This window comes from Rhinichthys klamathensis, unplaced genomic scaffold (genome assembly GCF_029890125.1).
Source record: "Rhinichthys klamathensis goyatoka isolate OS25496 unplaced genomic scaffold, OSU_Roscu_1.1 h1tg000350l_1, whole genome shotgun sequence".
Lineage (NCBI taxonomy): Eukaryota > Metazoa > Chordata > Actinopteri > Cypriniformes > Leuciscidae > Rhinichthys > Rhinichthys klamathensis.
The window spans coordinates 962,061-979,405 of NW_026606862.1; the positions used below are offsets into that span (position 1 = coordinate 962,061).

General features: G+C 41.1%; 2 protein-coding genes across 7 annotated transcripts in view; one reads left to right on the forward strand and one right to left on the reverse strand.

Moving 5' to 3' along the window:
* Positions 1-17,345, reverse strand: part of LOC130068942 (E3 SUMO-protein ligase RanBP2-like) — a 211,692-nt gene that overhangs the window by 162,630 nt on the left and 31,717 nt on the right. For all 6 annotated transcript variants that reach the window (XM_056232599.1, XM_056232595.1, XM_056232598.1 and 3 more), the window contains exons 12-16: positions 4,249-4,410; positions 4,040-4,177; positions 3,790-3,921; positions 3,384-3,584; positions 3,214-3,297 (exon numbers count right to left, since the gene is read on the reverse strand). In XM_056232599.1, the coding sequence (XP_056088574.1) occupies positions 3,214-3,297; positions 3,384-3,584; positions 3,790-3,921; positions 4,040-4,177; positions 4,249-4,410 (717 nt within the window). The remainder of the gene's footprint in view (positions 1-3,213; positions 3,298-3,383; positions 3,585-3,789; positions 3,922-4,039; positions 4,178-4,248; positions 4,411-17,345) is intronic.
* Positions 6,992-17,345, forward strand: part of LOC130068971 (stonustoxin subunit beta-like) — a 77,396-nt gene continuing 67,042 nt past the window's right edge. Inside the window, exon 1 of the mRNA XM_056232628.1 lies at positions 6,992-6,997. The gene's annotated coding sequence lies outside the window, so the exon portion shown is untranslated. The remainder of the gene's footprint in view (positions 6,998-17,345) is intronic.

Below are 17,345 nucleotides of genomic sequence, written 5' to 3' on the forward strand. Positions count from 1 at the left end.
AAAAAATGAATTTGGACCCAAATGTCTTATCTAATTATAGGCCTATTTCGAAACTACCATTTTTATCCAAACTTCTTGAAAAAGTCGCATTAAACCAACTGCAGACTTTTCTAGATCAAAATGAGACTTTTGAAAAATTTCAGTCGGGATTTAGATCGAACCATAGTACAGAGACGGCTTTGTTGAAAGTTCTAAATGATATTTTCATTGCAATTGATTCTGGTAGCTCTGTAGTTTTAGTCTTGCTGGATATTAGTTCAGCGTTTGATACTATTGATCATAATATCCTAGTCTCCCGCCTGGAACAAAACGTGGGAATTAAGGGCATGGCACTAGATTGGTTCAGATCCTATTTGTCTAATAGGACGTTTTCTGTTAATTTTGGTCAACATCAATCAAAAGTGGCCCCACTGTCTAGTGGGGTTCCCCAAGGATCTATTCTGGGCCCAATTTTGTTTTTGTTATATATGCTACCCTTAGGTTCTATTTTTCTTAAGCATGGAGTATCCTTTCATTGTTACGCGGATGATACTCAGGTGTATTTACCATTGCGGAAACAGGACAAAAAATATTTCGAGTCACTAATTAGATGTTTACAAGAAGTTAAATCTTGGATGTCAGATAATTTTCTGCATCTGAATGAAAGTAAAACAGAAGTATTTTGGTTCGGGACTCATGATACAAAAAATTATTTTGACATGGGCGAGCTAACCCCTTTTTGTAAATATACAGTGAAAAACCTTGGTGTCCAATTTGACAGTTCTTTGAAATTTGACAAACAGATTAATTCTGTAGTAAAATCTTGCTTTTTTCATTTAAGATCAATAGCAAAGGTGAAACCGTTTTTGTCCACAAGTGATTTTGAGAAGATTATTCATGCTTTTATCTCTGTACGATTGGATTACTGTAACTCGTTGTATGTAGGTGTCAGCCAAGTACTGTTGAATCGCCTTCAATTGGTCATGAATGCGTCTGCTAGACTTTTAACAGGGACTCGTAAAAAGCAGCATGTGACTCCGATTTTAGCCTCACTTAATTGGTTGCCAGTGCAGTTCAGAATTGATTTTAAATTATTGATATTTGTATATAAAGCATTACATAATTTAGCCCCACCATATCTTGAGCATCTCCTTCATATGCATAAACCTTCTAGGTCTCTCAGATCAGCAAATCAGATGATCCTAGACATTCCAAGGACTAGATTAAAATTGAGTGGTGATCGGGCTTTCGCAGTGGCAGCTCCAAAGCGCTGGAATAATTTACCTTTACACCTTAGACTTGCTCCCTCTCGAAGTTATTTTAAACGAAATTTAAAATTGCATTTACTAGAATTAGCGTTTGGATCAGTAGGTTAACTTGGTAGGTTATTTGGAGGCTCTTTACAGATATTTGTTAGTTGTTGTATTGTCTGAAAACACATTTTATTATGTAATTTTATTGTGTGTTTTGTACAGCACATTGGTCAACACCATGTTGTTTTAATTGTGCTTTATAAATAAATAAATGAACTGAAATGAACTCAGCTGGACGATGACATCACTGCTTTCTGCAGAGATGCTTTATAGATGAATTGAACTAATTTCATAATTAGAGGTGGGCATAGATTAATTTTTTTAATCTAGATTCATCTAGATTAAAATGGCTCATTTGAATTCTCCCAAAGGCATTCAGAATATGTGTGCTACCCAAATAATGACTAAAAGTAAGTCTTTGAGAATAGTTTGCCTCGCGTAGGGATGTGCATTTCTGCCAAAAATGCCATTCGACAATCGAGGAGCAAAAGTCGAATATCGTTAAAAAAAAAACCCAAAAAAACCCCCGCAATGATAGAAAGGGAGGCCAATTTCATCTTTAGCGATTTGTCATCAAACAAACTGTTTATTAATTGAACAAGTAACATGTTTTCGTCCTTTTTTTTAACATAGTAGGCTAATTGGAAGAAGAAAAACAATACGCACGACAGTCGTTTTTGCATCGCCAATGCTCGTTAGATCAAAAAATAATGTCATCATATGTCATAAGAATTTTATGTGAACCTGCCTTGTTACTGCAATAGCCTCATTTTTAAACAAATTAGTTTCAATCAATGTAAACTATTCATGTGATTATGCCACTGCGCAATACACGCGCAATACACACACAATGTATTACCTGAATGAAATGAAATCGAATGTATCGTCCTGTGGAATCATTCATTCACAGACAGCTTACGAAGATGTTCAACTAATAAAGATCTTCATCGCTGGCAAAAATATGATGCATTTGCAGATTTGCATTCACTAGACTAGACTGTAGATCGGCCACTTCATCCAACGCTCTTGATGCTCTTAAATCTTCCTGTTTCGACTCCGAGTGTGAATTGAAAGCGCTTCAGACGATTCAGTGCGCGAGGAACTGAACAGATCAACTGATTCGCGAACCGATTTAGACAGATCATCTGACAACTTGTTTGATGAAGTCTTTGAACAGAATCGACTCAAAAGAGTGATTCATTTGTAAATGAGCATCGCTCATGCCCATACAAAGGACACAGCGCGCTTGGAATAAACTCATTTAACAACGTATTGCATTAAAATAAAGTAACGAGAGGAACGTCGCCCAACGTAACAAAGTAAAAGTACACCTTGTGTCCCTGACAGGAAAATACCCTGCTGCGCGATCTGTGACAGTAGGCGCGGCGTCATTACACAATAGAATTGCGCGAAAATATAACGATATTCGAAAAAGCTATTTATGATCCCAACCCAACTTTGATTAACGGCGATATTTTTTTTATCGCCCGATAAGAGTCTCACGTTAACGCAGCACGTTAACGCCGATAACGGCCCAGCACTATTCATAATTGATGCACTTTCAGTTATTGAACTGAACCAACACTGAACTGATTTAATCTCAATAATGAATGTGTACTTAATTCTTCTTAAAGCTGCTTTACAGTAGAATTTAATTCTGTTTGCATCTTTGATCATTATTTTTATGTTTATCACTGTAAAGCAGCTTTGAAACAATACATATTGTATAAAGTGCAAAATAAATAAAGATGACTTGACTGATTCTCATTCTGACTTTGCAGATACACAGAGCACAAGTAAAAACCATTAATAAAACCTCAAAATAATGTTCACAGAATAGAAGGCAAACTCCCATTTGTCAGTGGCAAAGCAAAAGCAAACACAAACTGATTATGCTACAAGCGGTGGATGTGCGACTGACCTTCAAGGACTCGACCTGCTGGCACAGCATCTGCAGGAGGGACTTTTGGTCCTCGGCCCAGAGAGGAGTCGTTTTGGGCGAGAACTGGAGAAGGGAACAATAGTCAGGAACCGCAACGCTATGTAAACAGCAAACAAAGCTTCTTTAGAAGCACCAGTGCCATGACATACCATGGATCTTTTAGATGGAGACGTGGCACTTTTGGATGGAGACGGAGACGGAGTGGAGAACTTCACATGTTGCTCAGTGGGCTGACCGGGGCTGGACGTCAGCGGATAGTCCACATGATCTTCATCCCGCTCGTCATCTTCTGCAAGCTGCTGGTTGACCTCGTTCAGCATATCCATCACATCCTCCATAGACACAGGCAACTTAAAACATGAAGAGACAGATTTAAAGGACTAGTTCATTCAAAACACAAGCTTTCCAGCAATCCTGAAGACCTTGATTAACTTCTTCAGGTGTGTTTGTTTAATGCTAGAGCTGAACTCTGCAGGACAGTGGCCCTTCCAGGGTCAGATTTGAGGAACCCTGGAGTAAAGTGAGCAGCACAAACATCAGAGGTGTTTAACATACCTTGTCCATGTCTTCTGGACTGGCCTGATAAATCTTTGTCAGGTATTTCCTGAACTGCAGGAGGAAGTTGGTGCACCTGCCCTGCGTCTCCTCCATCCCGTTTCCCGCCTCCTCCGACAGCCTCTGATAGATCTGCCCATCAACACACATCCACAAACTCATCAGGTCAGGGTCATTCACAGACCGATAATAATCACTTTACTTCTGATGCTGAACCGGTGTGACTGACGTTCAGAGAAAGCGATGTTACCTTAGCAAGATGCCAGTTAGACGAGGTGCTGTTGAGCTTCTCCAGCTTTGCGATAGCCTCGTCGGTGTTGCCCTCGATGTCAAGCAGTGTGGCAGAGCTTATGGCGGCCTCTTCCTCATATACTCGCACTTGAGAAGGCTGAAGACAAAGAGACCATTAGAGACTCCCATACCAACCATATGAATCAGAAACAGGAAGAGAGTACATACCTGTATGTCTATACTGTGAAAGTGCATGAACATCGGCTCCAGAGGTTCAGGAATACTGCGTTTGTTTCGGATTTTCTCAAGCAAGGGAAGCACAACTTTCCAGTAGTGCACACTGCGGCCTGCATAGTCCTTCTGATCATAGTAAGAGTTCACCCGTTCCCCCTGTCAAACACACACGTTGATGTCAGGACACACCTGCTCAGTCTGTACGAGTAATAATAGTCAAGTCAAGTCAAGTCACATTTATTTATATAGCGCTTTTCACAATACAGATTGCATCAAAGCAGCTTCACAGTGATAACATGAAAGTAGTACAACACAGTTCAATAATATTGTTGAATATTAAATATCCCCAACTAAGCAAGCCAAAAGCAAGGCGACAGTGGCATTTTATTAAAATAATAAAATTATTATTTTAATAATAAAATAATAATTCGTAACATTTAGCAGTACTGGTACTACTTGATTATCAGTGCTGCATTTGACACTGTCGATCACAACATACTTCTTGACAGGCTGGAAAACTGGGTGGGGCTTTCTGGGATAGTCCTAAAATGGTTCAGGTTAGGGTTAGGTCTGGTTCAGCATTCATATTACAGAATGCTGCTGCCAGGATTCTGAGCAGGACCAGAAAATATGAACATATCACACCAGTCCTCAGGTCTTTACACTGGCTCCCAGTTACATTTAGGATTGATTTTAAAGTATTATTACTGGTATATAAATCATTCAATGGGCTAGGACCTTAATATTGCAGATATGCTCACTGAATATAAACCTAACAGATCACTCAGATCATTAGGATCATATCAGCTAGAAATACCAAGGGTTCACTCTAAGCATGGAGAGTCTGCTTTTAGCTATTATGCCAGCCGCAGCTGGAACCAGCTTCCAGAGGAGATCAGATGTGCTCCTACAGTAGTCACATTCAAATCCAGACTCAAAACACATCTGTTTAGCTATGCATTTACTGAATGAGCACTGTGCCACTGTTCGTCCGACTGTTTTTACTGTATTTTATTTTTTATTCTAAACCGTTTTAATTCTCATTTCTTTTGATTATTTTAATTTATTCTATGTAAAGCACTTTGAATTACCATTGTGTATGAAATGATCTATATAAATAAACTTGCCTTGCCTACATTTATATAGCGCTTTTCTGGGTACTCAAAGCGCTTTACATGGAAGGGAGAATCTCCTCAACCACCACCAATGTGCAGCTCCACCTGGAAGAACGCCCACCACACACCAGCTTATTGGTGGAGAGGAGACAGTGATGAAGCCAATCAGTATATGGTGATAATTAGAAAGCCATGGTGGACAGAGGCCAAGGGGCAAATTTGGCCAGGATACCAGGGTTACACCCCTACTCTTTTTCGAAGGACATCCTGGCATTTTCAATGACCACAGAGAGTCAGGACCTTGGTTTAACGTCTCATCTGAAGGACGGTGCTCTTTGACAGTATAGTGTCCCCGTCACTTTACTGGGGCGTCAGGGCCCAAACAGACCACAGGGTAAGTGCCCCCTGCTGGCCTCACTAACACCTCTACCAGCAGCAACCTGATTTTCTCAGGAGGTCTCCCATCCAGGTACTGACCAGGCTCAGCCCTGCTTAGCTTCAGTTGGCAACCAGTCTTATAATAATAATAATAATAATTTAATAATTCATCACATTTATATAGCGCTTTTCTAGGCACTCAAAGCGCTTCACATGGAAGGGGGAATCTCCTCAACCACCACCAAGTAGTCTTGGGCTACAGGGTGTTATGGCTGCTGACAATATCAGGATAAGTACCCTCATAAATGAAAAAATAAATACTATAGAAGTCAAAGGGGTACCGTTTTTGCTAGGAGTGCGGTAGCCCCTAAGGCCTTGTTTACACTTGCAGGTCTTGATGCCCAATTCAGATTTTTTGCCAATGTCCATATTTTTTCACCGTTCGTTTACACGTTCTTTCAATTGTGACCCATATCCGATTAATGCGTTTACACTTGGCATATCTGAAATATCACGCATTCTTAAAGGGGATTCTTGCACAGATGGACGAACGCGAAATATGCTTGGTTCTAGCTCTGTGTTATGTCCAAAGTTACTCTGTGCCCTGTTTTGCAGGTATCCTGGAAGCTCCTCCCATCATTTCCCCAATTCCCTGGGTCTGTTGGCCAGCCTTTAAAAGCTCCAGTTTAGTTCCATCCACTCTCTCTCGCACACCCTGCAGCCGGGAGCAGCAGCAGCCACCATTGTTCTTTGTTTAACTTTGTTTGTAATAAACCTTTGGTCATAATAGACATTTGTGACTCCTCTATGTTGCCTCCCTTGAGCCGGGGTCGTAACATATTGGGGGCTCGTCCGGGATATCGCATCCGGAGTTTTTGTTGTTTTTTCCCCCTAGATTGTGTTATTTGGTGTTAGTTTGTAGTGTGCTGTTCGATGCTAGCTGTAGGCTGCTGTGTTTCTCCCTCCTGATGAGCATTTGGTGAGTATAGTGTCTGAGTGCCGTTGACTTGGAATATTCTGTGATCTCCCTGGTAAGTTAGAGAGTGTGCTAGCTGGGCAGAGAAATCTGTCCTTCCATCTGTGCACTCATTTGTTGTTTTTGCCTTTTTTTATTTTTGAGATAATCCTGGGTGGAGACATTTTTCTCTGGTGGGGGCAAGCATTTCAGGTCCTTGGCCAAATGGCTGAGGTTCACTGAAGTTTAGCTTTTAAAGATGCCTCGAGCCCAGCACGTCTCAGAAGATACTTAGGTTACAGTGTAAGTTAGGCAGGTACCAGGGGGTTTGCTTTAAGTGTTGTCAGTGCACTCAGGGGCTTGCTTGCTGTGCTCATCAGGGGGTGGTTTTGATAAGTTAGGCGAGTTAAAGGTGCTCTAGTTTACGGGTACCATTGTGGTAATGTGTCCATGATCCTAGCTTTGTGTGTTATGCAGCTTTTGTCATCAAGTGATTGTGCAACTTGACTGTGTAGGCTAGTTCTCCCCGAGTTAGTTGTTGCCTTAGTTATTGATTATCAGCAAGTTCCATTTTGGTAGTGGTATTTGTTTTTGGGTAATTCAAACAAATACCATTTGTGCTACAAATGGTATTGTTCTGTGCTACATTAGTAGTTTGATGGGTTGGTTCTAGTCCTACTTTTGTGATTATGGTTTTGATAGCCATTAGGTAGGAGAGCGTTGGTGATTTAGCTGTTTTTGTAATATTGGACACTTTGTGCTGTGTATGGTGCGCATTGGTTTCATGTTGAAACTTTCTGTAAAGGCTTCAGGTGCAGTCTTGTTCAGATGTAAGAAAGATATCGAGTTTGGCAACACTTGATGACTTTGTAAGTGCACCTTCAGAGGAGTTACTTGAGCAACTTCCTAAAGATCAGCTTCTAAAGCTTGCCAGTCAATATGACATTGAGATCACAAGTCGTGAGAAATGTTTAAAAGAGAATATTAAGGAGTCTATTAAGATTATCCTAATAGAGCATGGTATCCTTAGGTCTGCGTCTCCACTGACAGCTCAAAAGAATATACCATCTCAAATGTCACAGAGTGCTGTTGAGTTGAGGTTGAAAGAACTGGCTCTACAAGAACTGCAATTAGAAGAAAAGCAGAAGGAGAGAGAACTAAGAGAGAAGCAAGTGCATTTAGAACATGAACGTTTCCTTAAAGATCTGGAATTCAAGCATGCTTCTCTAGTGAGCTCTCCTAAAGTTGAGTCAGCTGGGTTTGATGCAGTTAGAAACATTTGATAGTTTCCCCCTTTTGTGGAGAAAGATGTTGAAAAATACTTTCCTCATTTTGAACGTGTGGCTACAATTTCAAAGTAGCCTGAGCATTTCTGGACGTTACTTTTGCAGAGTGTTTTGGTGGGAAAAGCACAGGAAGCTTACTCGGCTTTAAGCCTTGAGGAAAGCAAGGACTATGAGATCGCTAAAGGTGCCATATTGAGAGCCTATGAGCTAGTTTCCTGAGGCTTACCACCAACGCTTTAGAAGTCTTAGTAAGCTTGACAGACAAATGTATGTTGAGTTTGCTAAAGAAAAGGAGACCCTTTTTGGTAGATGGTTTAAGTCCCTGAAAGTAGAAACGAAGGAAGATCTTCGCCAATTAGTTTTGCTTGAGGAATTTAAAAATTGTTTGCCAGATGTTGTTTGTACATATGTAAATGAACAAAAAGTGACCACTATCTGTAAAGCTGCTGTGTTGGCAGATCAGTTTATGTTGACGCACAAGCTTGATTTTGATTAAGGACAGGGTGAGCAAAAGGGTGGCGTTGTGTTTCATAGAACTCGCACTTTGAAGCACATTCCCACAGTTTCTGCCCCCTTTGCCAGAAAGTCGGCCATAGGAAATGTTGCTTCCGACATGGCATGTTTCTATTGCAAGAAACCTGGTTATCTTATTGCCGACTGTCCTGTCTTGAACAAGAAACATAAATCTGTTAAGCCTGTAGCCTTAATAAAAACACCCTCTTCACTTTTGAGTGTGCCCCCACTCAGCGTAATACCACCATCATCAAGTTTGCGGATGATACAACAGTCATCGGCCTGATCACTGGTGGGGCCGAGACAGACTATAGGGAGGAGGTGGCTCAGCTGGTGTCCTGGTGCCACACAAATAATCTCTCCTTAGATGCAGAGAAAACTAAGGATTATCGACTCGAGGAGGAGGAGAGATGATCAGCACGGCCCACTTTACATCGGTGAAGCACAGGTAGAGAGGGTGAAAACATTTAAATTCCTCGGCACCCACATCAGTGAGGACCTCTCCTGGTCTCACAACACCCAGCACATTGTCAGTAAGTCTCAACAACGGCTGTACTTTCTAAGAAAGCTGAGGAAATTTGGTCTGTCCACCAAACTCCTTAGCAATTTCTATAGATGTACAGTGGAGAGCATCCTGACTAATTCCATCACAGTGTGGTTTGGAAACTGCACAGTACAGGAAAGGAAAGCTCTCAAGCGTGTAATTAAAACTGCACAATACATCTGTGGAAGAGCTTTTCCATCACTTCAGGAAATTTACAAAACCCGGGTAACCAAGAGGGCACATAACATTATCAGGACACTACACACCCTCAGCATATACTGTTCACATTGTTACCTTCTGGCAGACGCTATAGGAGCATGAAAGCCAGAACATCCAGACTTAAAAAACATTTTTATCCACAGGCTATCAGGCTGTTGAATGACTCAATCCTTTGACAACTCCATACTCGCACTTTAATCACTGTTTGTACTACACTGTGAATGTTTGCATTGTTCAATGTATATGCTTTTTATGATGCTTTTAATGTTTCTCTGCCGAATGCAATTCTACACTTGCATCTTTTAAATATATTGTGTGTATATTGTGTACATTTTATATTGTGGGAAACTTTTGCAACTTAAGAATTTCATTGCATGGTGTAAATCTGTGCATATGACAAATAAACATCTTGAATCTTGAACACGGCTGCTATTCCAGTTACCAGCGAGCATCCAATTCGAAAGCCAGAGCTGGTTGGCTCTTCATCTTTCCTTATGGATGGCTTTGTCTCTCGTTTCAGATCCTACAGCTAAGCGACCTATTAAGATCTGGAGAGACTCTGGAGCTCTTTGACTCTTTGTCCTCATATTCCTATTGAAGGTGTGTCTTTCATTTTAGGCAATGACCTGGCTGGTGGTAGTGCTTGCTGCTCCTGAGGTGGTTCCTTTCCCAGTAGCATCTAAAAGCCCAGATGAACTTGAAAAGCAATTTCCAGATACGTTCTTTGCCATAGCACAAATATTAACACAAAGAAAAACCAAGCCAAAACCTCTGACTCAGAGATTGCGCTGTCTGACACCTTCATGGTAAACTGTGAGACATTAGGGTTTGGCACAGTTTTCCCCTCTCGTGAAGAGCTAAAATAGGAACAAGCAAAAGATACAACTTTGGTTTCCCTCTTTGAAGAGGCTGTTTCTAAAGATGCAGTTACTGCGGTTTCTTGTGGGTACTTTATGAATGATGGCTTGTTAATGAGAAAGTGGACTTCTCCTAAGATGTCTTGCTATGACAAGTGGAGTAGTGTGTTTCAGGTTGTCGTTCCTAAGGCTTATCGCTCTGGTGTCATGCAACTGGCTCATGATCATTGTCCGATCATCCGATCGCGGTTGTATCTCTCTATTAGTGTTACTTGATCTTAGTGCTGCATTTGATACTATTGACCACAACATTCTTTTAAATAAACTCGAAAATTATGTTGGCATTAGTGGAATTGCATTAGCATGGTTTAAATCATACTTATCTGACCGTTATCAGTTTGTAGCAGTAAATGAAGAGATGTCTTATCGATCACAAGTTCAGTATGGCGTACTACAAGGCTCAGAACTAGGACCGTTGCTGTTCACTCTGTACATGCTACCATTAGGAGATATCATTAGGAAACATGGAATTAGTTTTCACTGTTATGCTGATGATACTCAGCTGTATATTTCTTCAAAACCTAACGAAACTTACCAATTCACAAAATTAACGGAATAAATAGGTGATATAAAAAAAATTGGATGACTAGTACCTCTGAAAAAACAGAGATTCTAATTATTGGACAAAAAACTTGCACACGTAATAACCTAGAATACTGTCTAACACTTGATGGCTGCTCTGTCAAGTCTTCATTGTCGGTTAGGAACCTTGGTGTGCTCTTTGATACCAATCTTTCATTTGAAAGTCACGTGTCTAGTATCTGTAAAACTGCATTTTTCCATCTTAAAAAAATATATCTAAATTACGCCATATGCAGAACAATTAGTTCATGCGTTCATGACATCAAGACTAGATTATTGTAATGATCTACTGGGTGGTTGCCCTGCACGCTTAATAAACAAACTCCAGCTAGTTCAAAACGCAGCAGCTCGAGTTCTTACCAGAACCAGGAAATATGACCATATTAGCCCGGTTCTGTCAACACTGCATTGGCTCCCTAGTAAACATCGTATACATTTTTAAATATTGTTGATTACTTACAAAGCACTAAATGGTTTAGCTCCGCAGTACTTGAGCGAGCTCTTAACGCATTATAGTCCTTCACGCCTATTGCGATCTCAAAATTCTGGCCAGTTGATAATACCTAGAATATCAAAATCGACTGCTGGCGGTAGATCCTTTTCCTATTTAGCACCAAAACTCTGCTTCCCGGACAATGGTAGGAAGACTGTTCCAGACACACTGTCAGTTCAAAGCTAGACTAAAAACACATCTCTTTGACCTAGCATACACAATACATTTTAGACTTCTATAATTCAATATTAGGCTGCATAGATTAGGTCAGCCGGAACTGGGAACACTTCCCTTAAATCCAGATGTACTCGTTACATCATAAGAAGAATGGGAATCTACGCTAATTTTAGTGTCTTTGTGTCAAACTGTTGGTAAGCCTAACCAGAAAATTCCACTTGCGCCTTTACATCCCATTCCAGTTATTGGAGAGCCCTTTGAGCGAATCTTGATTGACTGTGTTGGTCCTCTCCCTCGCACTAAATCAGGTAACCAGTATGGTTGTATGTCCTGTGTGTTCTCCCAGGTGCTGCAGCAGTCTCTTCAACACTGCATTTCTTCTGCCTACCATCCAGAGTCTCAGGGAGCCCTAGAGAGGTTTCACCAGACTCTAAAGTCAATGTTGCGAGCATACTGTAGAGAGTGTGAAAGAGATTTGGATGAGGGAACCCCTTTACTCCTCTTTACGGCTAGAGAAGTGACCCAAGAGTCCCTTGGTTTGAGTCCTGGCTGAACTGGTGTTTGGCCATACTGTGCAGGGTCCACTAAAACTTTTGAAGGAGAGGTGGTTGGAAAATCAGCCTTCTACAAATCTCTTAGACTTTGTGTGTAACTTTCGGTCTAAGCTTAACAAGGCATGTGAACTGGCCAAGCAAAATTTGGAGGAAGCTAAAGGGAGGATGAAGGGGTATTATGATAAAAAGGCAAAGCATCGAGTGTTTAATCCAGGTGACATGGTATTAGTCCTTTTGCCCCTTCTGGGATCTGCTTTGCAGGCTTAATATAGTGGACTATATGTGGTTGAGCGTCAGGTTGGTGAATGTGATTACTTGGTTAAGACCCCAGATCGGAAGCGTAAAACACGTTTATGCCATGTTAATCTGTTAAAGTCCTATTGTGAGAGAAATCAGGCTGTGCATTCAGATGTGAAGGCCGTGGCTGTGTTGGGTATTTCAATCAATGTAGGTGAGAAGGACACTGATGTTGTTAATCCAGAAATGTCTCAAGGTAGGCTGCCAAACTGAAGAATCCTGGCCAGTTTGGATGACCATCTTTCTTATCTGGATCCTCCAAACCGTTTTGACATCATGGAAGTAATTCACCAGCATCCTGACCTTTTCTCTGATGTGCCTACACGTACCAATGTCCTTCATGACATTGATGTAGGTGTTGCTGGTCCAATTAAGCAACCTCCTTACAGAGTCAACCCTATTAAGCGTCAGCTTTTACGTAGGGAAGGAGACTATATGCTGCAGTATGGCATTGCTGAACCTAGTGCTAGTTCATGGAGTTCCCCATGCTCTCTTGTGGGTAAGTCAGATCACACACCTCGTTTTTTCACTGACTTTCGTAAAGTCAATTCTGTCACCAAGCCTGATTGTTACCCTCTTCCACGATTAGATGACTGTATTGACAGAGTAGGATCCGCAGCATTTGTTACAAAGTTGGACCTCTTAAAGGGCTACTGGCAAGTCCCTCTCACTCAGAGGGCCTGTGAAATATCTGCTTTTGTAACACCAGATGATTTTTGCCAGTATCGTGTTATGGATTTTGGGATGCAGAATGCACCAGCCACTTCTCAGCGTCTGGTAAATACCGTGTTGAAAGGAGTTGCAGATTGTGAGGCTTATCTTCATGAAGTGGTTATTTACAGCTCTACCTGGTCTCAACATGTAGTCCAGCTGAAAGAGGTGTTCCTTAGGCTTGTTGCTGCAAATTTGACTTTGAACCTTGCCAAATGTGAATTTAGACAAGCCACAGTAACATACTTGGGCAAGGTTGTTGGACATGGAAAGGTCTGTCCCATTGGCGCTAAAGTAGAGGCCATTGTGAACATTGGTGTACCGATGACTCGGCGTGAGCTAAAACGATTTCTTGGGATGGTAGGCTATTATAGGAGCTTTTGTAAGAACGTTGCTGCTCCCTTGCCTAACCTTCTCAGCCCAAAGGTCCAGTTTGTTTGGTCCAGCTTGTTTCACTCTGCATTCGAGAACTTGAAAGCACTGTTAGGAAGTGCTCCTGTTCTTGCTGCCCCTGATTTTGATAGGCCTTTTAAACTAGCTGTTGATGCTATTGATGCTGGTGTTGGGGGTGTCTTACTGCCGAGGCACATCTTAGGGTTCGCAAATGGATCTGACAAAGGGGTTTGTGACGGGCCCAGCCCCATCTCTGCCTTCACCTGCCAGATCCAGTGACTTGTCTCAGGGAGAAGCATGCACTGCGGTTTCTTCTTCCCGGGGCGAGGCACCAGTGTTACAATTATCCAGTTCTGAGGATCTGGATGTTGTAAGCATTGATGCAGGGGATTTTGAGGATTCACCACCTCATACTCCTGCTTATTAGAAGCTAATGGAGGTTGTGACAAATGCCGTAGCTAAATTAGACATCGATTGGCCAGCCGAGAAAAAGGAAGTTTAAAAGAAAAGCCTACTGGATGAATGCTTCTTACCATCCAGATCACAGCCTCCTCGTCGGGGACTGACATTTTTTCCCAATCTCCACACCGAGGTGTTGAAATCGTAGAAGCACGATCAAATTATTGTGCAAACATCAAATTATAGTAAACCATGTTTGTAGGAAAGTTAAATCAAATCTAAACTGTTTTCGTTTTATTAGAGGAGAGTTGTCACATCACACGGCTTTATTATTTATGCATGCAATGGTTTTTTCACATTTGTCATACTGTATTACAGCATGGTCACAAACATCAGCGTCCACTCTGAAACCAGTCACTTCTCTATGTAAACAGGCAATTAAGATATTTGACAAGAAACCTATGATATGGCATCATTGTCATATCATACAAAAGCGCAAGCTTTTTACTTTTGAAAATGTAGTAAATTTTAGTATTTTGAAATTGACTTTTAAATGTTTGAACAACTGTGTGTCACCACTGTTCTCTGGCCTCATGGAGAGGTGTCAGGGCACTTTTAGACCTTCCACCAGAGCCTCAGTTAGCGGGGATTGTGTGCTACCAAAGTTTAGAAAATCGTTTGGACAGTCTAGCTTCTCACTCAGAGGGGCTACACTATGGAACTCTCTCCCAATTGGATTCAAATTGCAGAACAATATTAACATCTTTACCAGAGAGCTCAAACAGTGGCTTAAATCGGGCCAAAGTTGTTCTCATGTGTTAATTGTGCCTTGTCTTGTTTAACAAGGTGTTTTTTATTTGTTGTAAAAGCCCCTATGGACAGGTGTTGAAAATTAGCACATGTGCTATAACAATCAATCAATAATCAATCATTTCCTTCTAAAGCGCATTTAAAAACAACACGAGTTGACCAAAGTGCTTTACAAACTCAACATTTCAACACAAATTTACACAAACATCAAAGAGCACAACAAAACACTCTACACCACAAATGCCTAGGAACAGTTAAAAGCAGTGGAGAATAGATAAGTCTTCAACAGATTTAAAACACTCAGTGGAATCACAGGATTTAATATAAACAGGAAGACTGTTCCACAGCTTCGGTGCCGCCACCGCAAAGGATCGATCTCCCTTGGTTTTCAACAGAGATTTTGGAACCATCAAAAGCAAACTTTGAGTAGACCTTAATGGTCTAGCGACACAATGCTGCAGTAAAAGACCTGAAATGTACACGGGGGCAAACCCATGAAAGCCTTTAAAAACTATTAAAAGGACCTTATATTGCACCCTAAACTCTACTGGTAGCCAGTGCAAAGAGGCCAGCACAGGAGTAATACTGGAACATTTCCTAGTGCCGGTCAGCAGTCTGGCCGCTGCATTCTGCACCAGCTGCAGACGTGAAAGCAACTTCTTAGACAGCCCCAAGTATAAGGAATTGCAGTAATCCAATCTGGATGACACAAATGCATGGATCACAGTTCTTTATAGGACAAAATGCCTTTTAATTTGGAAATACCCCTCAACTGAAAAAAGCTGCCCTTTACCACCGCATTTATTTGTTTATCAAATTTCAATTCAGAGTCGAATATCACACCAAGGTTTCTCACCTGAGTATTAATATTGCAGGCTAGAGGGCCCAAATCAGGGGACAACTGTTTGGCTAGCTTCGGTGGGCCAAAAATCACCACTTCATGTTTCGACTCATTCAACTGAAGGAAACTTGATGCCATCCACTGCTTTAAACAATGCATCTGGTTCGTCCAAAAGGTATTGTTATGTCCATATTAAATAAATAAATAAATAAATAAAGTAACATCTCAGGGTTGAAACATGGTTAAAGGTGCCCTAGAATTTGAAATTGAATTTATCTTGGCATAGTTAAATAACAAGAGTTCAGTACATGGACATGACATACAGTGAGTCTCAAACACCATTGTTTTCTCCTTCTTACTTAAATCTCGTTTTTGAAAAACACCCCTGAAAAATAGGCGAATCTCCACATAACACCGACTGTGATGCAACAGTCGGGATCATTAATATGTACGACTCCAAGAATTTGCATATGCCAGCCCATGTTCAATGCCAGGCGGAACTGCGCAGCCGAAGCATAGCAGTTGCTCAGTGTTTGGATGTACACATGAACACAAAACTATTTTTTATTTCCTTCATCCGAGCCTCTGAAGAAACAATGGGTTAATTTTATTTTCTCTGGAAATTTCCAAACATTTCACCGACTGTTTCCTCAACTTGGGCCAATACAGAGCTGGCCTCGGATCGCGCTACCAAGCAACACTTTCTGATGTGTAATTGTTCAAGTTCAGACAGGTAATCTTTCTCTCAAAATCGTTCAATACTGTTTATGCATCAGTAAGTCAAGCCAGTGACTAAAATATCAACTTCACATCGTTTCTTTTAGTAGGATGAAAAAATAACTTATTTAAATTGTGAATAAATTATATAAAGAAAGCGATCAAAGAACAATCTTTCCACAGCGCGAGTTTATCTGGACACTTGCCAAACTCGTTATGACTTTAATGACGCACGTTACACTGCACAACGAAGCTCTTACTGTATTTACATGATCGTGTTTGCATTGGTGAAAGCATTAGAGTGCAGAAACTGCATTGCAATGATAAGATCTTCATGCTCCCGATCAACACACTGTGATCTGCTTGCTCAATGCTCAGTCATCACGGCAACATTGTAGGCTATGTGATGGGAATAGATCTAAATACTTTAAAAACATCTCACGATTCGTTAATCTCGATAGCTGTAATAGTAAAAACGTATAATAGCTGTAGTAAAAGTATTCGAGAGAGTTTCACATGCAATACATAGCTATTTCATATGCAAGCATGTCAGCCAATCACAGCAGAGGCCGGTTACACACAGCAGACACGCCCCTTCAAACAGAGCGTTCAAATCAGAGGCTAAAATCAGGCTAGGAAAAATGCCTTTTATATCTAAATTATGATTATTTTTGATCTAAAAAACATACTAACATTATAAGGGCAACCCAGGAAACATTATAAAATAATATAAAAAAAACATTCTAGGGCACCTTTAAATGACAATGCCTTGGGCTAAAGAGACGCTTGCGAGCTATCTCTCTCCTAGTCTGCGTCGTCACTAAAGTCCCCGACATTACTCACCAAGCCTCTTAAAGCTACATCGACGCTGGTGGGTAAAGCGTATTGAGCAGCAAGTCAGGCTGCAGCATGCTTGCATACAACGTCTATTTTGCAAGCATATTAGGCTGACCTGCAAAGGGACCTAGATGAAAGTGAGGAAGTAAGCGTGGACGCAATAAGAGAATTGCGTTGCGCTACAAATGTGTCTTTGCGCCACCAAAGAGACGGGCTAAATCAGTAGGCCGATCTATGGCAGCCACGGAGAGACATCTGTAGTTAATTCTATCAGATATGAAAGACCAAGATAGACCTGTCCTTATGGACGCTCCGCTCTCGCCTTCTGGCCTCTTCGGCGACTCAGTCAATAT